This window comes from Microcebus murinus, chromosome 16 (genome assembly GCF_040939455.1).
Source record: "Microcebus murinus isolate Inina chromosome 16, M.murinus_Inina_mat1.0, whole genome shotgun sequence".
Taxonomy (NCBI): Eukaryota; Metazoa; Chordata; class Mammalia; order Primates; family Cheirogaleidae; genus Microcebus; species Microcebus murinus.
Window position 1 is genome coordinate 29552987 of NC_134119.1, and position 25936 is coordinate 29578922.

The 25936-nt window shown below is 53.6% G+C and overlaps 1 protein-coding gene across 1 annotated transcript; it reads left to right on the top strand.

Moving 5' to 3' along the window:
- The first annotated feature begins 2104 nt into the window (after positions 1-2104).
- Positions 2105-25662, top strand: XKR7 (XK related 7). Its single transcript, XM_012755049.2, has 3 exons — positions 2105-2688; positions 22890-23092; positions 24220-25662. Exons 1-3 carry the CDS (start codon positions 2105-2107, stop codon positions 25173-25175), a joined length of 1743 nt encoding a protein of 580 aa, XP_012610503.1. The 3' UTR covers positions 25176-25662.
- The last annotated feature ends 274 nt before the right edge of the window (positions 25663-25936 follow it).

The following is a 25936-nucleotide window of genomic DNA, read 5'->3' on the forward strand; positions in this document are numbered from 1 at the left end:
AGACTTAAGAAATTGTTTTCTCCTGCCTCTTTGGATAGGCCAATCCTGGGATACAGAGAGGCATGAGAGGCACAAGGGCTGCCTCCATTTGGGTGAAGCCCAAAGGTGGAAACCTAACTCTGCCAGGCTCTACCCAGACACCGGTGAGAGGGCAGAGATCTAGACACATGCAGGGACTGGCCTGGGACCAGAGCCTCTCCCCTGTCTCCCACCATCCAGGGCTCTGTCCTATCAAGCCAAGAGTGTCCCTGCCTAGGGTTGTAGGAGAGAAAGAAAAGGCAGAGTGGATCTCATCCCTCAGAACTCCCGACCCTGTCTTTCCTTTCTAAATCATACTGGGACTCAGACCTTCAAGCCCAATTCACAGACGTTCTTACTAAACATGCCCGTGGATAGGGAGCTGTCAGCCTTGAATCTGGCCTGGAAAACTCCCTTAATCCCTAACTCTTCCCTCTCTGTTTTCAGCCTTGGGCAACAGCTGGTACCCCAACCTCCTAAGCATTGCTGAGACCAAAACAGTCCCTGGACAGGAAAGGGATGCCAGGCTGCAGGACTGCAGATGGCTGCTCCTTCCTGACCCAGGGCAGCTGTCTGCCTTCATCTTCTCTTCCCTGCCACTCTGAGGCAGGGTGGTCCTCCCTCCTCCCTTTCTCAGCTCCCCTTTCCTCCCCCCTTGCCTTTTTCCCCTCCTCTCCTCCTCCCCTTGAGGAGTAGCAAAGCCTATTCAAAAGGCAGGTAATGGGCTTCAACTTGGCAGTAGCTCTTACTGCGTGAGACTGAACAAATTATTTAACTTCTCTGTGACTCAGTTTCTTCAGCTGCAAAATGGGAGAAAAAAATGTAAACTACCTCACAAATTGTGAAGATAAAATGAGTCAATAATTGTGCAGTGTTTAGAACAGTGCCGGGCAAAAAAGAAACTACTACATGAGTGTTTGTATAATAAATGCTCCCGTATATGCAATCTGATCAAAGGGGGTGAGCTGGGGGTATCCAGGATGTGTGAGCACCACACCCCCTCCCGTGGGTTACGGTTATAATCTCCCTCAGGTCTCTGCAGCCCCAGCCTGCTTCGCTGTGATCAATTCTCTACTCTGGCTGCTAGGTCTTCTTGCTAAATCCTGATGGGACCACATAACTCCCCTGCTCAAATCCTGCAGTGGTTGCCCATTGCCTGCTGGATAAGGGCTACCTTCCGGCTCTTTAGGATCTCATCCCTCAGAACTCCCGACCCTGTCTTTCCCATCTTTCCACCCCCTGGATCTGCGATCCAGACTTCCTTGAAAACAGGACCCCCAGACTCTGGCCTCCAGGCCTTTCCACTTGCTCCTTCCTCCACCTGGCGTTTCCTCCCGTGCCTTTCCTCTACATGTTGGATATTGCCCCTTTACCTCCGCCTACTCTACTAGGGCTACCGCCAGATGAAGGCAGTCCCTGAGGGAGGAAAGGGGAGGGTGAGGAAGAGAAAGCAACTCTCAGAGCTGCAGTTTTCTCAGCTTCAAAAGGAAGACAATAAGAAAAGGGCCCTCTCAAGATCAAAGAAGGGTATGGAACAATATGTGAATACTCAGGAAACTAGGAAGCTATGCGTTATCATCACTGATTGCTACACGGCCACTGGGGGGCCCGCCCAAGCAGCCTGTCCCCCAGCCCCTTACTTCCAACTCCCTGGTCCACTCCTCACCACCCCAGACCCAGGCCACCGAAGGTGAACACAGGAGATAAAGGAGGAGGAGAGGATGGGGAGGAGGGCGGTAAAGGATAAAGAAGGAAGTGGAGTCCGAGGGGAAGTGAGAGACACAGAGCATGTGGCTGGAACCCCACACTAACGAGCAAGGAAGGATAGGGTGACCTGGGATGCTCTCCCCTCCCCGCCCCCGCTCCCTTCCCAGGGGGGCGGCCCCCATCCGGCCACAGCGCGGGAGGGGTGGGGGAGGGGCGGGGCGGCGCCGAGAAGAATGAATAATTGAAGTAGAGGGGAGGAGGAAGAAGAGGAGAAGGAGGAAGAGGAGGAGGCGGGAGCCGCCCGCACAGGGTCCTCCCCACTCGGCACCCCACCCCCTCCGCCGCCCGGAAGTCGCTCCCCGCCTCCTGCTCCGCCAACATGGCCGCGAAGTCGGATGGAGCGGCGGCCGCGGCCGGCCCGGGGCCGGAGGGGGCGGCCGGAGCGGCCCGGGGCAGTGCGGTCGGGCGCGGGGACGTGGCGGCGTTGGCCGGGACCCCAGGGGTGGTGGCGGCGGGAGGCCCGGGGCCGCGCTACGAGCTGCGGGACTGCTGCTGGGTGCTGTGCGCGCTGCTCGTGTTCTTCTCCGACGGCGCCACGGACCTGTGGCTGGCGGCCTCCTACTACCTGCAGGGTCAGCGCACCTACTTCGGCCTCACACTGCTGTTCGTGCTTCTGCCCTCGCTCGTCGTGCAGCTGCTCAGCTTCCGCTGGTTCGTCTACGACTATACCGAGCCCGCAGGGGCCCCGGGACCCGCCGTCAGCACCAAGGACAGCGGCTCCTGCGAAGCCGCCATCAGCACCAAGGACAGCGCCGCCGCCTTCCGGACCAAAGAAGGCAGCGCCGAGCTGGGTCCCCGGCCCGCGCCCTCTCCAGCCGGCGCCTACCGCCGCCGCTGCTGCCGCCTCTGCATCTGGCTGCTGCAGACCCTCGTCCACCTCCTGCAGCTCGGCCAGGTCTGGAGGTAGGAAAAGCGCAGGTGAAGGGAGCTGAGTCCAAGGAGTGCGGGTGGCGAGGGGCTGCCTGCTGCCCTAGCCCTGCTCTCACCTTTCCAGACCCCCTCCCATGCTGACCTCACCTGCCCCACCCCACTGCAGCTCTCATTTCTTTCAATCCACTCCCCCCTGACCTCTGCCCCCAAACCCTGACCAAACCCAGTACCATCCACTCCGATCTGGTCATGAAGTCGGGAGGAGATGAGACAAGAAGGGAGAGAAAGAGATCCTCAGGGGTGTGTGAGGAGGGCTCAGGGCTCGTGGGGGATAAGTGTGAGGCTTGGAACAGGGCCACAGGGCTCCCTCCAGTCCTGACCCACTCCTCTCGTCTGAGTACTGAGCAGGGCTTAGGAAAGATCTTAGAAGTCCTTTCCTGCTCTCTAAGATTCACACTTTGGAATTGCAGCCGATTTCCAACCTTCTAGGAGACACACAGAATTAGAGGCAGCTAAACGAATATCCCGCTTAAACTTCTTGGACTATTTGGGAAAACAGTATGCTGGACCCAGCTGGGACAGGTTCTCAAGCTCCTTCTACTTCCTAATGACTCCCCCAGCACCCTCCCCTCACAACAGGGTCAAGGGGATTTGGAATCTTGAATCTGAGATTAGATGGCCACTAGCTGCCCTTTAATCCCAGAACAGTAGGGCAAAACTGAGGCTTCATTCAAGCTGCCCACTTCCAGGCTTCTTCCTCTGCCAGGACTGAGGGTGCCTGCTGTGCTGAGTTAATTGGAGAGAGAGGGAATTCTAAACCTAAGGCTACTCTTGCATCTGAATTGCTGTAGTAATTTAGGCCCTACTGTGCACTGACAGAGTGAACTTGCTTACTGTGTGATCTTGGGCAAACCTCTCCTCTTTCCAAGCCTCAGTTTGTTCACCTGTGAAATGAGGGAGAATCCCTTCTTCTCTCATCTCACTGGTTTGCTGTTACATTATTCTTACCTGTTGGGATGGTCAGGTGAGAGGTCTGCATGAGAGTGCTGCAGACTGTAGCGTAGTTTAGGAATCCAATGGATTATCATGATTATAACAGATGTGGGGAAAGCATGGAAAAAGTCACTCTAGAGATATAAAGCGTGATTATTACTGTTGTTATATTTATTCTGCTACTTGTTAACACATCCTGCCTAACTCAGAAGATTCAGTTCTGGGCTGAAGGTTGGAAATAGGACTCCCAGGGTTTGTCCCAGCTGCTCACTTGCTGTGTCACCCTTGTTGTGTTGTGGAATCTCTCTCTGCCTTGGTTTCCCTAACTAAGCCTGCCCAGATAATGTGTATATTCCACTTAGCTTGCCCTGGGGGAAGAGGGGGAGTGGAGCTGTAACCACACAAGGTGGTATTATTATTATTAGCTTGACACATAAAAATATTCATGTCTACATCCAGGAACTAATCTGCATTTATCATTCTGTGCCCAAGTGGACAGATGGTGAAAGATATTTTTAGATTCTGAAATGGTAACTTCCTATTCTTGGTAGCCAAGCTTCAGCCCCCTTTTCCTTCAGCCTAAAGTGGGCCAGCTGCCCCTCGACTCACTGGCTGTCCCCCCATTCAGAACCCACTTACAAGAAAATAATACTTCTCTTCTTTCTTGAATATAAACTGAGTTTCCCTCAAAAATGGCAAAAAAAAAAATAGCCACAGGGGATGTGGGGGGTTGTCCCAGGTGAGTAGCTGGAATGGCCAAGGAGCCACTCAGTTCTGGGGTTTCTTGGATAAGAGAGTGAGCTATGTCTACTATGCCGCATTTGTAAAGAGAGGACGTTGGGATGAGATGATTTTGCAGGGATAACAATCTAATAGTTCTTTGGTTGAATGTGGCCTACTGAAGTGTTTTGTGTGGCTTGTATAGTATTTTAAAAACTCAGAGTCATAGTTCTCTTAAAAAAATTTTTGATCTAGCAGTAACAAACCTGTAATAATTTTGACACAGTATATGTGTTCATATGTGTTCAATGTGTCCACTTTTCCCTTTGACCACATCTGTATCATTTTGCTTACACATTCACTTAGGCACGACAGCCCTCATTTACCGTCCTGTAGCAATTATTTTATTAAGCACTCACTTTGTGCCAAGCCTACTGGCTGCCTTTTTACTGCTTTATCTCCTGTATCCCTTCTAATAATCCTGTCATGTGGTTAGCATTATAAAACTCCCACTTGACAGGTGAGGGAAAGAAAGCTCAGAGAGGGGGCATCCTTGCCCAAGGTCACACAGCTAGGGACTGGAAGAGCTGGTGCTAAAGACTGTCTGCCTTCACTCTATCCACCTTGCAATTATGCCACTAACGTGTCCCCCAAGCTTGAAGAATTACGAGTCTTAGGTTCCAAGATTCCAGGGTGATAGAAAGTCAGGGATTCTGTTGCACTGAGATAAGAAAGTGAAAGGGGGAGGGCAAAGAACCATGTGAGTAAGGAGGGGAAACAGTGTGGATTGTGGGAAAAGTGCTGAATTTGGAGAGGAGGGGGTTCTGGTCCAGAGACTTACATCTTCATCCTGGTTTGTAACTAGCTTGCTAGGTGACCTTGAGCAAGGCCCTTCCTAGCTCTGGGCCTCAGTTTCCCTGTGTGTGAAATGAGATTAAATTAAAAGCCTTCCCTGTTCTGAAATTCTGACTCTGGGTCTATAAGCAGAGCTACAGCCTCTGTGCCCTTGCCCCCACAAGCTTTGAATTCTAAAATGGATGAGGGGTCTGGATAAATGGGGGAACATCCAGGGAAGGTATAGAGAAGCTGCCAGGGCTGGCATTCCTGGAAATTAAGCAATGTTGACCTCACATGTTTGTTTACCGTGTGAGATGTTCCCATAGATGTTCCTAGTGACAGGGCTTGGGGCAATGAGGAAGGAGAGGTGTGTCTGAGTCCTCCAGGGTCACACTCACCTGATCAAATGTCCCCAGTTCTGAATATAATAATCTTAGTCACAAAGATATTTTTCAACTTTTTAGGCTTATGCAATGCTGAATCAAAAGTTCAGATGCTTCAAGGAGCCAGGCAGGTAACAGACCATAAGATACATGGGATGTCAGACAGGAGGGCTTTGTGGAGCGAGTAGGATCCCAGGCAAGGAGAAGCTACTACCTGGCTCCAACCGATGTTGCCATGAGAAATCATGGACCCGGTATTGTCAAGTCTTGACTCTCTCACTCTAGCCTGGGCAACAAAGCGAGACTCTGTCTCAAAAAAAAAAAAAAGTCTTGACTCTCAAGAGAAATGAGAAATTGGGATTTTTGTGTGAACTCTCCCAATTTTCAACTATGAATTAAGATTTTAAAAAATAGTGTCAACTGGCACTCTAGCCCAGGCAACAGAATGAGATTCTGTCTCAAAAAAAAAATAATAATAATGTTAACCAAAGGAATCACGTGTGTGGGCCTACCTTCTTTGTAACCTCTGCTCTAGTTCTTCACAATTGATAAGGTCCTTTCACACAGAAGATTTTATTCTTTTGAACATAAAATGAGGCTCTGGGGAGAGTGAGGAGGAGAAAGAATTCACAGGCACTGCACACCTGTCACGTCCCTGCAGGCCCCATGCAAGGTGGTTCAGGCGTGTAATCTCATCTTACCCTGAACCCTTCCCTCTGGTGGCTATTGGTAATACCCATTTATCAGATCAGGAAGTGAGGCTCAGAGAAGTCAGGTAACTTGCCCCTTGAGGAGGTAGGGGACAGGTGAGGTGACAACACAATTTTGTCCTACTCCCAAGCCCAGCTCTATCCTGGGTACCACACAGTGGCTGTTCCGGGAGATCCTGGAGCAATGTCTTTGTGCACAGACAGACTGAATGCCTGGGAGAAGAGCAAACAGATCCTTTGGTGGGGTGTGAAGCTGGCTGTGGGCTGGACACCAGCCAGTCTCCATGCCTCCCCGACCCCTCACCCCTCTGAGCTGTTAAGCCACCCAGGGCTGTTAAGCCAGTTAAAGTCCTAACCCTGTCTCCTCTGACCCTGTGGGCAGCAGAGCAGTAAGCCATGAATCCTGCTTTTCCTAATCTTGAACTCACTGGGCCCCAGCTTTGTCCGGATAAGCATGGTTTGCTAAGCCAATTAGTGGGAGACGAACTGGCATGAGATTTCTCCCAGGCTGTCAGGATCTTGGGACCCAAATATGGGGAGGGAGGGAAGCCACTGGGCTTTGGAGACCCTCCTTCTAGTACCCCCTCTATGCCTGGGCCCCCGGCATTGCTCTCTGTGCCGCCTAACAAGCCCTGGGCTCCAGAGAAGTTCAGAAATGAGTTAGTGACATGCTGGGTGTGAATGTCAGGTTCTGGGGCTTCCCTTTGGGAAACTATTCTTTGCATAATGGTTAAGAGCACGGACTCTGGATTTGCACATCCTCAGTTCAGATTCAGACCCTACTACTTATGTGTGACCTTGACAAGCCACATAATCTCTCATCCCTTGTAAACTAGAGATCATAATGGTATGCACTCACTTCTTGGGTGTTTCAAGATTTAATGAGATAATGTGTAAGGGTTTAGTGAAGGGCTCCTTCCATCACCAAGTGTTTAGACACTGTCGGTAATGATTAGTGCCATCAGCCTGGGCTTTGTTCCCGGAGCATGTGGCCAGTGAGGGGGCAGGAGGGCAAGGGGATCCTGAAGTCCCCTGGAGCCATAGTGACACAGCAGCCATTCATTTAATCTGCAGCTATTTATGGAGCACCTGCTGTATACCGGGCACTGTTCTAAGTGCTGGGAATAGGGTGGTGAATGAGACAAAGTCCTTGTCCCCTTGGAGCTCAACGGTCTAATGGGGGAGATCAATAAACAAATAAAATATCATCTATATTATGTGTGATATATGATACAGTGGGTCAGGTGGTGGTAAGTACTGTGGGAGAAATTGAAACAGAAACAAGGGAGGGAACTACGGAGTGCCAGGGGGGAGGGTGCGGCTGTTTGAGATAAGGTGGTCCAGGCAGGGCTCTCTGGGGAGGTGGCATGTGGGCAGAGGGTCGAATGGGTGAGCACGAGCTGTGGGGAGGTCCTGGGAAGGGTGTTCGTTGCAGGCGAAGGAAGGAGAAGAGCAGGAAGGCCCTTGTGGCAGAAGCCAAGTGAGGGGCGTGTGGGAGATGCTGGTGGCTAGGTTGGCAGGGCCAGGTCGGGCAGGGCCTCAGACGCCACATGAGTCTTGGGCTTTCACCCTGCAAGGCATGGGGAGCCCAGGAGAACTTGACCAGGGGAGGAGCAAGGTCTTGACTTAGGTTTTTCCCTGTCCACTCTGGCTGCTGGATGGAGAATAGACTAGAAGGAGGTCAGGGGAAGCCTGGGGACCCACGAGGAAGTTGCTACGAAGACCCAGGTGAGAGATGATGGGGGCTGGATCAGCAGCAGTGGGGGCAGGAGTCTGCTTCAGGCTGAACTGACGGGATCTCTTTCCTTCTTTGGTCCTCAGTTTCCCCACTGGGGTAGTTAATGGTTCAGAACCCATTCTCTGGAATCAGCCATATCTTATGTCTGACACTTTCTGTGATTTTGGGCATGTGGCATAACTTGTGTGTGCCTTGATTTTCTCATCTGCAAAATGGACATTCTAACATTATCTATCTCATGTGGCTTGGAGGAGTAGCAAATTAAATAGTATATGCATAGTGTTTAGCACAATGCCTAGAACACGGGAACAACTCAACCATTATCATTAGCCATTGTTGTTTGTATTATTATTTGTAAAACACGTCAGGGGTTGGGTTCCACAGTCGTTTTCAAACTGTGTCAGGGCTCTCTCACCATCATTTCAACGTGAGTATCTGAATTCCTCTTTTTTCATATGTCTAAAATTTTGTTTTGAATAGTCAGTCCCACAGCTGAAACATGTTTACAATCCCCTGAACTCGGTGACCATCCACAGGGTCCCTCCCAGCTGTGACTTTTCAGGGCTGCTCCAATCTCTGCCCCACCGCCCACCTCCAGGGAGAACTCTCCCCAGCATGCGCTTCACCTCACCCGCCCTCTTCCCCCACCCACCCAGCTGCCATGGGCCATTAGAGCTGCTCTTAGCAGCCGTCCCCAACCTTTTTGGCACCCAGGGACCAGTTTCATGGAAGACAGTTTTTCCATGGACATGAGGGGGAGGCTGGGCTCAGGCAGTGATCCGAGTGATGGGGGCAGCTGTAAATACGGATGAAACTTTGCCCTCACTCGCCCACCGCTCACCGCCTGCTGTGCGACCCAGTTCCTAACAGGGCATGGACCAGTACTGGTCAGCAGCCTGGGGGCTGGGGACCGTAGTCCTAACAGACACAGCAACGGTTGGGCCCGGTGTCTCCTGTTTGATCTATGAAGACCACACAGGAGAAGCCTTGGGGAGTAGGAGGGGTGGCTGCCAGGAAATGGCTTTGAACCCCAGCAGCTGGGGCGAAGGTCCCCAGGGAGAGGAGGGAGGATGGTTGGGATCTACTCTGGTCTCTCCATTCACCGCCCTGCCTTTGTTTGGGCGTCCAAATTCCTCCCCTGGGAAATCCTATCAGCCTCCAGTAGTCACCCCATCCCCCAATCCTGCCTCCACCTGCAGGCGGCCCTAGAGAGTCCAAGCATGTAGCCTGGCTTCAAGGCTCTTTGCCCCCTGCCCTGTTTTCTTTCTTTGCTGCTCTACTCCTGTGATGACCTGCTGCTGCACCCCACCCAGCAGCTAGCCACTCGCTCTTCCTGCTCCGAGTAGCTGCTGCGCCCTCCTCCTCAACGCCCTGTCCATTCCCCTCCCGGGAAATGCTGCACAGCCTTCAAGGCCGAGCACAAATGCTGCCTCTTCTGAGAAGCTTTCCCTGAACAAACCCAACACACGCCACCCTCTGCCCCTCAGACCCCACCTCCCACTCCGTCAACCAGGCAAAAGTTACTGTGTTTAATCTAAAATGGAAATTGCTTAGCTGTTTTGTCTATTTATCAAAGAGCTCTATATGCACTTTTGTTGAAACCAGGCAGTATAGAAAAGGCACAAAGAAAGACTCCCCTCTACCCTTGGGGCAGGAGGGTTGGGTTAGGGAAATTTTCACTTACTAACTAGATATTTCTTGTATCGCTTGAAGATTTTACCTCTGGTTTTTAATTAGCCAAGAAATACATGTATACGTTCACCTATGTTTAAAAAGTCAGATATTACTGGAATTTGTTGTTTAATACGACTTAGATTAGATCATTCATCTTATGACAATCCTGCCAGGGAGGGAGTGTGATGATGAAGAATAAGGACTGTAGAGCCAAAACCCTGGCTCCTCCACTGACTAGTTGTGTGGCCTTGGGCAAGTCACTTAACCTCTCTGGGCTTCAACTTCCTCATCTGTGAAATGGGGATAATAGTCCCTACCCTAATGAATTAACGTATATGTGCTCTGCACAGTACTCAGCACACAATAGTGCTCAATTAGTGCTAGCTAGCATTATTGGCTCCATTTTACAGATGTGAAAATTGAGGCACAGAGAAGAATAGCTTTCCAATTAGTTAGTAGCAAAGCCAGGGTTTGAAGCCATGTAATTGCGCTCCCAAGCCCATATGTGTAACCACCAGGCCATACTGCCTTCTGCTAGTTAAGTATATGCTTACAAAACATCAATCATGTATTGTTTTGAGAAGCAGAAGGAAAAAAAAATCAGAAAAGTATTTTAAAAGTACTTTAATATACAGTACACACTGTTAACATTCTGGATTCTTCCTCTCAGACTTTCCCCCCAGGCAGGATTACTCATTCCCCTCAGCCCCACAGCCCTGCTCGCATTGCGTTGTGATCATCTGCACACTCGCCTGGTTTTCCCAGCAGATCACAAGCCCCGGGGACGTCAAGGCCTGTACTTCTTCTCTCTGTCCCCCATGGTGACTGGCTCAGAGCAGCCCCACTGTTACTATGGGGTCCTTGCACCCCGCCGTTCTGGCGAGGTCCCTGGCAGGCTCTCGCCTCGAGAACTCTGCGAAGCGGCTCTGCGTCTGGAGCTGGTGTGCGGGGCGCCCAGGCTGCGCGGGCCTCTGCGGCTGTGGACACGGCCCTGAAGTCTGGGTTTTGGCTCTACAGTCCTTATCCTTCATCATCACACTCGCTCCCTGGCAGGATTGTCATAAGAGGACATCCTCAGCCTCCCAAACTGTCAACAGGCTAAGAATAAGGACAGTGCAGGAGATGTCCTAGGAACAACCCCGGGGTGGCTTCCTGGGAGGACACGGTGTGGTTGGCTTAAGAGGTGGAGGAGAGTGCTCAGTGGATGTTGATGTGAACTGGATAGACCTATGAGATCAGAATCTTGGGCAAGTCACTTCATTGCTTGGGGTTCAGTTACACCATCTGTAAAGTCTAGTTGGAGGCTTGTGTATCCTGGTTGCCCAGGACTTGGACAAGAAAGCAGGGTAGCAGAGAGCTAGGGGCGCTGGTGCAGATCAAGGCGCCGTGACTTCGTAGCTGTGTGACAATGGAGAGGTGGCTTCACCAGCCAGGGCTCCCGTCTCCTCTCTGAATGGGGACACTGATAGTATCCACCTTTTAAGTTTCTTCTAAAGACACCTTGAGATAATATAAATGCACGGGGCTTGTCAAATAGGAAACATTTGCTATCACTAGGATTATCGGCCAAGTAGCAGCCCACCCTACTTGCTTAGTAACAAGATAGGGGTAGGAGAGGAACATTAGGGGTCCTACCCCTCTATAACCCCCGTCCACTGATCTGTTGAGGAAGGAGACTTGTTCCATCGCCCTAGAGATAGCGAGAGGACAGATGATGACCCAGAGTAAAGGGAGACAGAGTCATCTGAACGGAAGCAAAAACAGCCGCCAATCAGGCTGCGCAGAAACACAGCTGTCCCAAGGATGTGAACTCCAGTCCCCAGAGGCGTGCAGACGGAAGTGCTATCTTTGGCAGCGATGGTGTAGCAGGGACTCCTGCTTCAGTTTGGAGGATAAACTGGATGATCCCTAAAGCCCCTTACTGCCTTAAGTGTCTGTGGCTCTAACTTTGGGGCTTTATGAGGCTCAGTTCCACGATGCTTAACCGCCAGACCACAGGTTGCCAATCAGTGGCCCAGGGGCAAATCCAGCCTGAGGACGTGTTGAGTTGGCTCTCACGGTATTTTTTATCCTGCTTATTAATGACACTTTGTATTATAGAAAATGTTACACATATACAGAAGTAGAGAGAATAGGATAATGATCCCCCATGAACCATCGCCCTGCTTCAACAATTGCTGACTCCTGGCCAACCTTCTTTTATCTAGGGCAGCACGATCCGATAGAACTTTCTGCAGTCATGGAAATGTTCTATATCTGCTCCATCCAATACAGGAGCCACTGGCCACGCATGGCTCCTGAGCACTTGACATGTGGGTAGAGTGACCGAGGAACTGAATTTTAAACTTTGTTTACTTTTAATTAATTTAAATTTAAATAACCATTTGTGGCGAGTGTTGGACATGTAGGTGTTGGGGAGCATAGCACTGCCTTCCCTTCCATGTTATTTTGAAGCAAATCTCAGACATCATATCATCACATCCATAAATATTTCAGGACATCTCTGTTGTGGACACGGCACTGAAGTCTGTTAGGACTACATCCTCAGCTTCCCAAACTGTCAACAGGCTAAGAATAAGGACAGTGCAGAAGATGTCATAGGAACAACCCCGCGTGGGTTCCCAGGAGGACACAGGTGTGGTTGACTTAAGAGATGGAGGAAAGTGCTCAATGGATGTCTATCTTTTTAAAAGGATAGACTTTTTGGCCGGGCGCGGTGGCTCACGCCTGTAATCCTAGCTCTCTGGGAGGCCGAGGCGGGCGGATTGCTCGAGGTCGGGAGTTCGAAACCAGCCTGAGCAAGAGTGAGACCCCGTCTCTACTATAAATAGAAAGAAACTAATTGGCCAACTAATATATATAGAAAAAATTAGCCGGGCATGGTGGCTCATGCCTGTAGTCCCAGCTACTTGGGAGGCTGAGGCAGGAGGATTGCTTGAGCCCAGGAGTTTGAGGTTGCTGTGAGCTAGGCTGACGCCACGGCACTCACTCTAGCCTAGGCAACAAAGCAAGACTCTGTCTCAAAAAAAAAAAAAATAAAAAAAAAAATAAAAGGATAGACTTTTTAAAAAGCATAACTGAAATATGTAATACTGTTATCACACCTACAGAAAGGAATAATAATTTCTTAAAAATTCATGTGATATTTCTTTAATTTGTTGCCAACATTTCCAAATTGAGATTTTCTTTTCTTTCTTCTTCTGTCCCTCCTCCCTCACCCCTTTTCTTTCTTTCTTTCTTTCTTTCTTTCTTTCTTTCTTTCTTTCTTTCTTTCTTTCTTTCTTTCTTTCTTTCTTTCTTTCATAAATGTCCTCATTTACAGCTATTGAGAAATGGGAACTCTAGCCATGTTGGGCTCACATTCTCCCAGGGCAGCAACTGGCTAGAGTTGACAGGTGGCTGTCACTGTAGACAGGGCACCTCTATAGTTCCCCAGAGTCCCTCATAATGACATCAGCTCAACCCCTTTGAGCACTGGCATTTGAGACTCTGACTACCATCTAGTGTCAGGCACCCACACTAAGATAGAAGTGATGCTTTCTCCCTGCCTTGACCTCCTGGTACCTTCAGAAGCCATCAGGAGACCGGACTCTAACTCCCCTGCCCCACTGGCTCATGACATCCAACTCCATACAGGGATATCAGGAAAAGAGAGAAAGGGGGAGCAGGGGCCTTGGGTTAGAGTAGAGGGTCCTGGGTTTTAGTCTCTGCCCATTTCACCAACCCGTTTCACAGATGGGGAAACTGAAGCCCAGAGAGGGGCGGCAAGCTGGCTGCACCCCTACAGTTAGGGATGAATCTGGTCCCTAACGCTTTGCTGGAGAACGGCTGCCTGCTTCTCTGCTGGGCAAAAAGAAGGACACTGGCTGGGAGTGGATGGGGGTGAGTGGGATGGGAGAGGGTCTCAGCTTCTCAGTCAGAGCCTAAAATTAGTGGCTGGGAAATGCTTGGCCTGAGCCCAGCAAAAATAAGAAAAAGAGGTGCTTTGACTCTGTAGGGGGCTGCTGAGGAGGAGGGAGACAGCCCAGCTCCCAGCGGCACATGAAATGGGAGCCAAACGTGTAAAATCACATCCTTTACTGACATTTATGACTCATTTGGCTGCCAAGCCCAGGAAGGTCCTATTTTGCATCCTTGCAGGCACACTCAGCATTAGGGGTAGGCAGGTGTCGGTAGGGGAGGGCCATTGCCCCCCAAGAGCTTCTCAGGCCCTATTGCAGGTATATATCGGGGGCCCAGTGTTCTGGAAAACCCACAGACTGGATCTGGGTCCTAGGGGCCTGGGGATCCGTGCCCCATGGCGGATGGGCAGTGCACGCCAGTCCAGGTTCAGGTGCAACTCAGGTGCTTTCTGACTCTCTGGCCTCAGGCAAGTCGTGTCTCTACTGTCTCTGGAATCCATCCCCCTTTGACTGGGCCATCCTGACCTTTCACCTGGCAACTGGTCTCTTGTCTTCTACCCTTGTCCCCCTGCAATCTGTTCCCGGCAGCCAGGAGGCTTCCTTTAAAATGCAGCAAGTGGCATCTAATCCTGTCACTCCTCATCACTCTGAAGATAAAGATCAAATCCTTCACCCCAGCCTACTTCATCTCTCACTTTCTCTCCTCCTCTGAGCTCCAGCCATCCCACCACCTGCTGCTCCCTCCCCATTCGGGACCTTTGCCAGAAACTTCCTTCCTTCTTTCCTTCATTCCCTTCCTTCCCTCCTGTACCTGGTTAACTCCTGTGCCTGCTTCAGATCCTGGCTCAGCAGTCACCTCCTCCAGAAAGCCTTCCCTGACTGCCATGCCCTTCCCAAGCTGGGCCGGGTCCTTTCCCAATAGCACTGCCGTCCTCAGTGCTGGAACGTGGGCCTCATTTGGAGTGTGCCTGGCACCCATGGAACATGTTTGTTGCTACACGTTTGCATGACACTTTAATCTTCCATTAGATTGAGTTCTTAGCGGGTGGGCTGGGTTTGCCTTGTTCACCAATGTGTCCACTAGTGGTTTTGCACAGTTCCGGGTGCACAGTAGGTACTAAAGAATGCTTGGTGAACGAATGTCAAATGAACGTTGCCTTTTCTGAAACTCATTTTTCTCACCTGGAAAATGAGAATACTATCCATGAACCTCACAGGGCTACAGAGAGGAATGCAGAAAAGTACACACAGAAGGTATTTGATGAGTTATTTTCTTGGGGGCAGGCAGAGACCCCAAAAAGACCTACCTTGTCAACTCTCCCCAGAGGGGCTTCTCTGACCCTCTGTCCCCTGGGGACAGATTTAGTGAGCACCAGGGAAAGCCAGCCTGGGAGTGGGTTCAGCTCTGCCTGAAACCAGACTGGAGACTACAAGGCCCCCTCCTTCCTCCTGGGGCCTCTGATTCAAACAGCTCCATAAAACCTCTCACTGATCGAGTGTGCAGCCCTGGGCTAGCGTTTTATACATACTACCACTTTCCTATCTCGTGGCTACCCTGCGAGGTAGCTGTTGAGCAGATGGGTTCAGAGAGGGGAAGCAACTTGCCTAAGGCCACACAGCCAGTTAGTGATGGAGCCAGGATCTGCGCCCAGGCTTCACTGCCTCCCTAGCCCGGGCTCTTGCCCTCTGCATGCGGCCACCTTTACTTAGGGAGCCCATAAAGCAGAGTTTGTAAAGTCTATTCACTCACTCACGTAAGGTGTGCCAGGCATGGAGACAGCGCAGAGGACAGGCAGACAAGGTCCCTGCTCTCATGGAACTTACAGTCTCCTGGGGCGAGACAGACAGTAAATATGTAAGTGAGTAATCAGGCGGCTTCAGTTTTGTGAGCTGTGTTGCTGAGAAAACAAAACAGGGTAACACGGCAGAAAGCCATGGGAGGGGTGCGGTGGATAGAAGCGATTTGGGGGTGGCCGGGCCTGGGAGGCCTCCGAGGCGGTGACACTGAGCTGAGGCGGGAGGAGAGGGCTTGGCAGCATTAGTCAGGGCCGTCCTGGGCGGAGGCCCCGAGGCTGGCGCAGCGGAGGGGTGAGCGGGCAGCACGGAGGGACAGGGTCCTGGAGGGGGACAAAGGCTGGATCCTACTGGGCCTCCAAGGTCAGGGTGAGGATTTCATTCTAAGTGTGCTAGGGCAGGGCCTACCCAACCTAGGAGTTTATAAGATCCCTGGATTTAAGATCCCCATGAGTTGATAGGAAGGAGCCCTAGAGGGGGTGCAGTAGCTGCTGGGGTGCGGTCGCTTGGCCCAGGGTGGTGATGGAGCAGAGGGAAGTCCTTGGGTTCAGGACACAGCTGTGGCGCCCGAATGTTACCAGCATCGGGTGGCTGAAAACTCCTCGGTGTACGCAAGAATCCGTGACTCAGGCCCATTTTGTAGAGGAGGATTGAGGCCCACGGAGGGGCTGGACTTTCTGGGAATCACCTGGGTTTCCTGACTCTCCAATTGCTATTATCACCCCTCCCCTAGTTTTCTCTAAACCTGCGTAATCCCAAGTGACGATTTTAGGTCCATCATATCCACCCAGGGTCCCGGTAGGGTCCCCGGCAGCCGCGTGGCATGCCCTCCACGTGAGGAGCCACCATGGCAGGCAGCTGCGGCACCAGAGGGACAGAATGGGGGCTTGTTGAGCTCCCCTGTCCCTGCTCGGGCCCAGGGGGCCATGGAGCGCCAGGTCTGAGTCCTAGATCTGGCGCCAGCTAGCCATGTGACTTTGGACGAGTCCCAGTCCCTTTCTGGGTCTCAGTTTTCCCCATCCGTGAACTGAGGGTAAGAGTGGTACCCACCTCAAAGATCTGCTGCGAGGAATGGACAGGTTCATCTGTATAAAAAGGCTCGGCACAGCCTGTCTGACGGGTGACACTCCATAAATGTAAGCTGTTGTCATTATTATTAACCCTGCAGGCCGGCCATGGGCTCAGCTGGCAGGGGTGTCCTGTCGCCTCCCATCAGCCTACCTCTCCTGCCTCTCCCATCTGCCTGTCCGCCCCGCCCGGGTCTCTCTGCAGGGGTCTGCGGGGCCACGCACCTTGGAGACAGAGAGCTAGCCAGCGCGGAGGGCGCTTCCTGGAGGGAGAGGAGCCGCTGGAAGCTGCTGTGTTTTGGGCCCGGAGCTGTGAGGGGGAGTGGGGAGGGGCGGGAACACACTCGGAAATGCAGGGACCGACAGATGGAGGAGCTGAGGATGTGAGAGACGCAGACAGACAGAGACCCGGACTCAGGGAGGGGGGCAGGCAGGGAGGACGGCCGGGAAGCTGGCAGTCACGCCACACCACGGGCTGAGCAGCAGCCCAGCAGATGGACCAAGCACCCGAGGGACCAAAAGACACAGACAGACAGACCGCCAAGGAGACCCAGTGTCCAACACACAGACAGAAAGATGGACAGAAAAGCAGACCCAGGATCCATAGGGACAGACAGACTGAAGTTTCTGGCCTCTGAGGCCAGACAGACAGGCCGACCCAGGAGCACAGGGTCAGACTAACAGATGGACGTAGTATGTGACCCGTAGTGCAAGGGACAGACAGGTGGACTGACCCAGGGTCCAAGGATGAGACTGACAGTAATGGAGAGACAGATGAAGAGGCCTGGCCCTGTATTCAAGGGACAGACATGACAGACGGGCTGATCTGAGCCACAGACAGAGACAGTGACCCAGGATCTGAGGTCAGACAAAGTGATGGGCCCAGGTTGGACTGCCTGAACGGAATGAGGCCCAGGCCAGAAACCCTGACCTACAACCAGAGACTCAGGAACAAAGAACAGGAGCGAGACAGGGTGACCCAGATGCTTGGCCCAGAAGCTTCCTGGCTTTCCAGGAACGTAGGGTCCCTTCATCCTTCTCCCCTCCCCCCACCCACTAGAGAGGAGCCTCTGAACTCAGGGATTCTGGGAGGTTCCTGGGTCAGGAGAGGAGACCAGGCCTGGGAGAGGGAGTGAGTTCCCGTTCATTTCTTGACCCTGTCACCTGCTCGTGGAGGCACTGTGTCCAGAAGAGACAGCCCTTTGGCTCTCTGAGCGGAAGGATTTCATACCCCACTGCTGGCTCCCCCTCCTCTCTAGGCCTGGCTTCTACGCTCCCAACCCCGGCACCAAGGCACACTTATCTGCTCTTCCACTTTCTTCCGGGACAAGCTTCTTCAAGCATGAGACTGGGAGTCAGCAAATTAGATCCAAAATAGACTCAATGCCTGTTTCCTCATCTATAAAACAGAGGTAGCAAACATTGCCTGTTAGGTTAACAGCACTGACAACAGTGCCCGGCTGTACCCAGCCTCAGGCAGTTTAAGGCTGAGAGCTGTTAGAAGAGGGGAGGCCTGGCTACCTGGAGGTGCATCAGGGAAGGCTTCCTGGAGGAGGAAGGACAGAAGTGAGTCAGCAAGGGCAGGAGGAGCCTGTGAGGTGTCCTGGCTCTTTGCAAACTCAGCCACAGAAACCCCAGGTCCCTCCCAGGTCAGGAGGGAAACACACACATAGACTCACATGTATTCATTCAACAAATATTAATTGAGTGCCTACTACATGCAGTGATGCTGGGGACATGGCGGTGACCAAGACAGACAGGGTACCTGCCCTCCTGGATCCACGGTGGTAGAATAGAAAATATATAAATAAGGTTATTTCATCCCGTATGTTAAGAAGAAAATAAGACAGGGTGGCTCGGTAGACTGCAGCGACTTGGCAAGGGCGGAGCTGCCAACAAGGCCCGGGTGGCGTAGGAGGCCTCTCTAGGAAGGTGACACGTGAGCGGGTGACAGCCCGCCACAGGCGGGCAGAGTGAGCGGCAAGTGCAAAGGTCCTGAGTCAGTGCATCTGGAGTGTGGGGGACACGGGGGACAGCGGTTTGAGATGAGGTAAGAGACACAGAGCCAGATGGTTTCGGGCCTGCGAGCCAAGGGGGGAAGCTTGGGTTTTATTCCAAGAGTGATGGGAGGCCCCGGGAAGGCTTTACGAAGGGGAATGACATGATCTGACAGGTTTTAAAAATATCCCGCCGGTTGCCATGTGGACAATGGACCGTAGGGGGGTGGCAGTGGGTGCAGGGAGCCCACACAGAAGGTTGACATGGCCACTGGGCAGGAGAAGACAGTGGCCCGTACCAGGTGGTGGGCGCATTTTGGAGAAGAGCTGATCTACGACCACCCCAAGGGAGTATTTTTCTCTCAAGTGAAGATCAAAATTTTCCCAACTTCCTTTCAACTAGTGGGAGAGGTGGGATTGGGTGGACTTCCTGGAGGAGGTTCCAAGAGAGGTTGCTCAGTGGTCGGCAGGAACAAGAGGCCTCCAGCCAGTGTGTGCACCCGCTCTCCACGTGCACATCCCTCTGCAGTTCATAAATCATTTTAAAGGCCCATCAACCCACTTAATGCTCATAATAAGGAGAAAAATAAGGCTCAGAGAAGCAGAGAAACTACCCAAGGCCACACAGCAGGTCCAGGACAGGGCTGGGAAGCGAACCCAGAAGCCTAGCCTATACATTGCCATCTCACTTTTCTGATCCTCACCCCAGTGGCTGTGATGTAGGCAGACGGCAAATGCCAGTCCCATTTTAGAGACGGGGAAACTGAGGGACATGGAAATTAGGTTGCAAGTCCTGGGCAGGACTGTTTTAGGACCCCTGTGGGCCCCACATCTATCAAGCATATTAAAATGCAGCCACATCAAACATCAAATGTAAATTATATATCACCAGATAAAAGCCAAATTGCAGTTGACTGGCTGACATCATGTTCTGTTTTGCAGACATTTAATTAAACATTTATTAATTTTGATTCTGTAGTTTTTCCCTGTGTTTTGGAGCCAAGTTTTGTTTTTTTTTCAGGCTTCAAACGTTTTCCTAGGCCCCTGAAAATCTCACAAGCCCTTGGCAGCGAGCATTAGTGCCGGCTGGAAAGAACGGCCAGTTTTGGTCCTGTTGCCAAAAGGGGCAGAGGGAGGCAGAACCCAAGCCTTTCATCCCGGACTGCAGTGTGGTCTTTCCACACTCCCGGGTGACCCGACATTCCCGGCCTCCCTCTCCCCCTCCCCCATGGCTGCTCCTGCCCACAGGGCGCTGGGCTGTGTGAGCCCTTTGTCTGGGGTTGGCTGGGAGCTGGCAGAAAGGGAGGCAGGAGTGGGCGGGGAGGTGGGCAGGCGGCCTGTCAGGTGCTGATGGATGCTGGCCGGGGGCCGGGGCCTCCCTCATGCTGACCCGGGCCCGGAAACAGATGGCCTTCCAGCCTGAGAGAAACTTCCAGGGTGTCACCCTCCCCCAACTCCCCAGGCCCCTTCACATTAGACCAGCTGGTCTCTCCTTCCTTTGCAAAGCCGGAGCCCAGGGAACTCGGAAGGAAGTGAGGTGGAGGGGAGAGGGTGGCTGGGCAAGGTGGCCTGTGTTCTAGGCCCCTTGGAAGCTCTGGGGTCCACCCTGGTCCCTCCCCTAGCCCCTTACCTCTGGCCACCTCCAGATCTGCTCTCTCTGTCCCTTTTCTATCCCCTGCCTTAGCTCAGCCCTGTCATTCCAGGGCTGGACCAAACCCCATCCTTTCCTGGCTTTCCTCCAAGTCAGCCTCCAGAGCGAGCTTTCTAAGCTACTGAGCTGATCACAGCACCCCTGGTTCTGGGATGGAATTCAGATTTAGAATAAAATCTGAACTTGTCAGTCCAGAATTCGATGCCCTTCACGATTCTAGTCTGCTAATGCCCCTGCCCATGGAAACCCCTATCCAAGCCCAGAAAACCACTGGCCGTTCCCCAAAAAGGCCGTGTTCTCTCTGGCCACTGTGCCTCCGTGTTGCCGGTTCTTCTGCCTGGAACACCCTTCTACCTCTTGTCTGCCTCCCAATGCCAGGCCATGCTTCAAAGCTGAGGTCAAACGTTTCTTCCTCCAGGAAGTCTTCCCTGATCCCCTCCCCCAGGTAAAGCTACTCTTCTCTTCTCTGGGTTCCAAAGCATCTTTTACCACCTATTTCACCTATCTTGTCTCTCTCCCATGGAACTGTGAGATACACAAGGGCACAACGCCTGGCACAGAGCAGGTGGTCAAAATCCACCTGCTCTAAGAATGAATGACTCCGGCTGTTGGGATCCTAGTATGTCCAGTAGGCGGGGGCCTAGGCAATGGGAGACACAGGGAGACAAGTCTCTGCTCATCGGAAGAAACACAGTCCAGCCCTGCAGCTGCTCAGAAGCCAAGGGCCCTGCCTCTGGTGGTAGGGACTCCCTCTCTTAGGAAGTACAGGAGCAGTGGGTGTAGACCACCAGGCTGGGCATTGCCAAAGGAATTCCAGTGTGGCAGGGGAGAGTTGGGCTGAGGGGCCTTTGATTTCCCAAGTCAGCTTCTGAGGGAACAGCTGCCTTCCCCAGCTGGGTGCCAATCCTGTAACATATCATGTTGAGGGGGTGTCTACACCACCATCAGTTGGTGCCAGAACGAGCCAGGAATGGGGAAGAGGGCCCTAAATGGGATGTTCCTGGCCATGTTTTGAGAGGAGAGTCTGGCTCTCAGAATTTAAGCTCTGAAAGGATTTCCAGAGTCATCAAGTCCATCCTTTTCATTGGCAGATGAAGAAACTGAGGTTCTGAGTAGGCCACACAGCTGCTAAGACCAGGATACTTATTTGAGGAAACTCTGAATATCAGCTGGTCCCCAATTCCAGGGAGCACTGTGACTCCTCCTTTGGGCTGGCAGCACACAGTGAATAGAGTTGGTTCCCTGGTTCCCAAATAATGTCTTGGAAATGCCAGCACTTCAAACCTGAGAGTAGACCCCTAAATCCCTGACTCCCCAGTTTCAGATTCAGGCAGTAGGGTCACTCAATCTATATTGGGATTGTCCCCCCAGGTTTCCTGGGGAAGCCACTTTTGAAAGAGCCCTCTATGGGGGCTCTGAGACATCTGTGTGGACAGGTCCCTTCTCATCCTGCATGGGCATCGCACTTTACAGTATGCAAAGTTTCTTTTCATCCACATAATCCTCACAGCCACTTTTAGGAGCGATTGACTAGGGCTCAGAGAGAGTCTTGCAAAAGATCACAGAGCAAATTACAAGCAAAGTCAGGAACTGAATTCAGGACTTTGGAGTCCCTTCCATGCCCCCTATATGGTTAGCTGAGATCTATTCAGGTCAGCCAGTCTGCAATCATGCACACATTCATTCATTCAGCGCACGTGGATTGAGCACTTACTTTGTGCTAAGAACTAAAGATGCAGCAGTTAGCAAGCCAACCTAGTCACTCTGGGGTGCATGCATAATCAGGCAGTCACGATCCACTGTGACAAGTGCTAGATTAGAGGAAAGCCTGGGAGAGGCCCTTTCCCCAGGTGGAGGGTGGTCAGCGTAAGCTTTCTGGAGGAAGTCGTGTAAAAGCTGAGCCTTGGAAGAGAAGCGAGAGTCATCCAGGTTTGGGGCTGGGGTGGGGTTAGGGGACAGGGCAGGGTGTTCCAGGCAGAGGGAACGGTATGTGCAAAAGCTCAGTGATGAGGGAGACATTGGGAGCTCTGGAACCTGAGACCTGAACAGAGTAGCCACGGAGAGACATGAAGTCTGTTTGGAGGAGTGGCACAAGAGAATGCAGCGAAGTCTCAAGTGCCGGGAGAAAGTGTCTATGAGCAACTTCCGTGTGCCCTGTGGTGAGAACTGGACACTCAGAGATGAGGTCAGGAAACAGGCCACGGAGCTGCTGGTGACAACAGAACTGGGGCTGTCACCAGGCACAAGGGACTGTCGCTGAAGGAACCTATGTGAGCAAAACTTCATGGCTTACAGTGTGAGACAGTGTGGTTAGAGTGTGGGCCCTGAGGCCAGGCTGGCTGGGTTTGAATCCTGGTTCCAATGCTTCCTAGCTGTGTGACCTTGGATAAATGACATACCTCTCTGGGTCTCCGTTTGTTCATCTATAAAATGGGGGATAATAAGGCTCTTGTAAATTCAGGGCACTCTCAGGTGTCAATAACCCTGCAAGGAAAGCAGGCCCCAACCCATTGTGGAAATGATGACGGTACTGCGACAGCAAAGGCTTGCTTCGTGCTGTACTTTGGCCTAATGAGCCCATTCAGTGCTCTCTCAAAGCTCCACGAGGCTATCCTTTCAATATGCTCATTTTACAGCTGAGGAAACAGGCTGGGGCAGAGCGACGTGCCCCCTGCGCCTGCGGGGTGGCTCCGGGCGGGTGGGACGGGCGAGCGGAACGAGGCGCGGGAGCCGAGCACCTGAGCACCGCGTCCCTCCCGCTCCCGCAGGTACCTGCGCGCCCTGTACCTGGGGCTGCAGAGCCGCTGGCGCGGGGAGCGGCTGCGGCGCCACTTCTACTGGCGGATGCTGTTCGAGAGCGCCGACGTGAGCATGCTGCGCCTGCTGGAGACCTTCCTGCGCAGCGCGCCGCAGCTCGTGCTGCAGCTCAGCCTGCTGGTGCACCGCGGCGGCGCGCCCGACCTGCTGCCCGGTGAGCCCGCGCCCCTCCGCGCCGCCGCCCGCCCGCCCCTCCTCCCCGCGACTCGCCCCCTGGGGTGCCCGGTGCGCCGCCCCCTCAGGGCCCGCCCAGTCAGGGCTTAGGGCGGCCCGCCCTTCTGCCCTCACCGCCCTCCAGGCCTCTCGAGAGACCGTTCCCCTCCGATGGTCCACTTACCGCAGAGTGAGGAAGGCCCTGGCCCCTCCACTCTCTCGCCACCCCTCAGGCCCCCTGGGCGCTCCCCGTCTCCCGGCCTCCCTTCCCCATTGCCGGAGCCGCCCAGACCCCATTCGTGCCAAGTCTAAATAGGCCGTTCACCCCATCAACACCCTTAGACCCTCTGGGCAAGCCCCTGCCTCTTCATTCCCCATACTGCCCTGAGCTCAGCCTGCATCTCCTGGACACCCTCTGCCCCATGGACCGCCCAATCTCCATCAGTTTCCAGAGAACCTGTCCATCTACCCCTTCGCTGTGGGCCCTGGGGCCTCATCCCTCCATAACAGACAGACCAGGTCAACCCCCACCCCGCCTCCATGTCCTGATTCCTGAAGCACCCCATGTTCTCCCTACCCAGACCCTGTCCACCCTCAGTGTCCCTCAAGGCTCTATCACCATGCCTCAGGCTCCCTGGGGATCCTTTGCCCCAAACACTAGGTCCCAATCACAACTCTTCGCACCCCGGGTCTCCTCCCCAGACCCCACCTCATCCTGGGAGCCACTTCTAACAGTCCCCTCCTGGCTCCTCCATGCCCTAACCGTGAACCCCTCTTCACCTCCTCTCCCACACCCAGAGTCCTGGACCCTAATTTCCTATCCTCCCACCAAGACCCCTGAACCCTACCAGCCCCGCGCTAGGGTCCTAGACGGGACCCTTATGGAGACCAAATCTCCCATCTCCCTTTATGCTCCCACCGCCACAGAAGCACCCAGTCCCGCATGGCACTTCATCATTGCTCTTGAAGCCCCCCCACCGAGACCTTCCCCACAACCCTGCTGATCCACAGACCCTCCCCTCACACCTGGAAACCCAGCTCCTGACCCAGAACCCTCCCCCTCTCCCCAGACCCCAACCCGAACCCACCCCTAACCCAGCCCACCCCGCCCCCGCCCTGTCTCCACAGCCCTCTCCACCTCCGCCTCCCTTGTGTCCCTGGCCTGGACACTGGCCTCCTATCAGAAGGTGCTGCGGGACTCCAGGGACGACAAGCGGCCACTGTCCTACAAGGGCGCAGTGGCCCAGGTGCTGTGGCACCTGTTCACCATTGCGGCCCGCAGTCTGGCCTTCGCGCTCTTCGCCAGCGTCTACAAGCTCTACTTTGGCATCTTCATTGTGGCCCACTGGTGTGTCATGACCTTCTGGGTCATCCAGGGGGAGACGGACTTCTGCATGTCCAAGTGGGAGGAGATCATCTACAACATGGTGGTGGGCATCATCTACATCTTCTGCTGGTTCAACGTCAAGGAGGGCCGCAGCCGCCGCCGCATGGCCCTCTACTACTGCATCGTCCTGCTGGAGAACGCGGCGCTCACCGGCTTCTGGTACTCCAGCCGCAACTTCTCCACCGACTTCCACTCGCTCATCCTGGTCTGCGTGGTGGCCTCCAGCTTTGCGCTGGGCATATTCTTCATGTGTGTCTACTACTGTCTCCTGCACCCCAACGGGCCCATGCTGGGTCCCCAAGCACCTGGCTGCATCTTCCCACAGTCCCCAGGGTCCTGTGGCCCACCAACCGATGCTGTCACAAGCCCCCCAAGGTCCCTGCCGAGGACTACAGGCGCTGAGCGGGATGGGGCCTCTGTGGGGGGCGAGCGAGCGGGAACCCCCACGCCACCTGTCTTCCAGGTGCGGCCTGGCTTGCCTCCCACACCAGTGGCCCGCGCCTTGCGGACAGAGGGGCCTGTCATTCGGATTGACTTGCCTCGGAAGAAGTACCCAGCATGGGATGCCCATTTTATTGACCGCCGGCTCCGGAAGACCATTCTGGCACTGGAGTACTCCTCGCCTGCCACGCCCCGGCTGCAGTACCGGAGCGTGGGGACCTCCCAGGAGCTGCTGGAGTATGAGACCACAGTGTAGGCTATGGTCTCTCCCCAAAAAAGGGACAGACTTGGCTGACCCCACATCAGCCACAGTATTGAGCCCGGAATATCAGGGCTAACAGGCTACAGGGGAGTGGATCTCCTGGTCCAAGGGTGGAGCAGCCCCGCTATTGGGTTCCTGCAGGGGAGGGGACAGCCTTGTGAGGCCCCAGCCCTAGGCCCCATTTTCAGCCCTGTGGCCCATTCCCTGGATTCCCCTGAACCAGGGCCCAGGGAACCAACTGGTGCTACACTCCTCACGAGCTGCCCTGCTTTCATGGGGCCCCACACCTTCTCCCCTGCCTGGTGTTGCCCATGTGTCACCCCTGCTGGTCCTGCCAGAGAAAGGGCACTGTCTGGGGTCTGCAACCTAGACCTTGTGCTCCTCAGGGGGGTGTGGGCAGTGGTGGGAAGAGATCTCTTGAGAAGGATGGCGGAGGCTGCAGGTATAGGGTGGGGTTGGACTGTCTTGGGGACAGGGATGGTGCAGCGCCTGCAGGGTCTGAGGCCTGGAGCCAGGGCAAGGAGGGAGCAGAAGGAGGGAGTTGGGGGGATGGGGTGCTGGGGGTGGGGGGCTGGCAGTGCTGGAGATGGACAGGAGAAAGAACCCCAGGGCTTCAGCCTGGCAGAGCAAAAAGGGATGGAAGACTTGGGGGAGGGGAACGCGTAGTCCAGAGCATGGAGGATAGGGACAGTGACTCCTCAGGAGACAGGCTTTGTTGTGGGCTCTGTCATGGATGAGGTTCCAGGCGCCTCTGG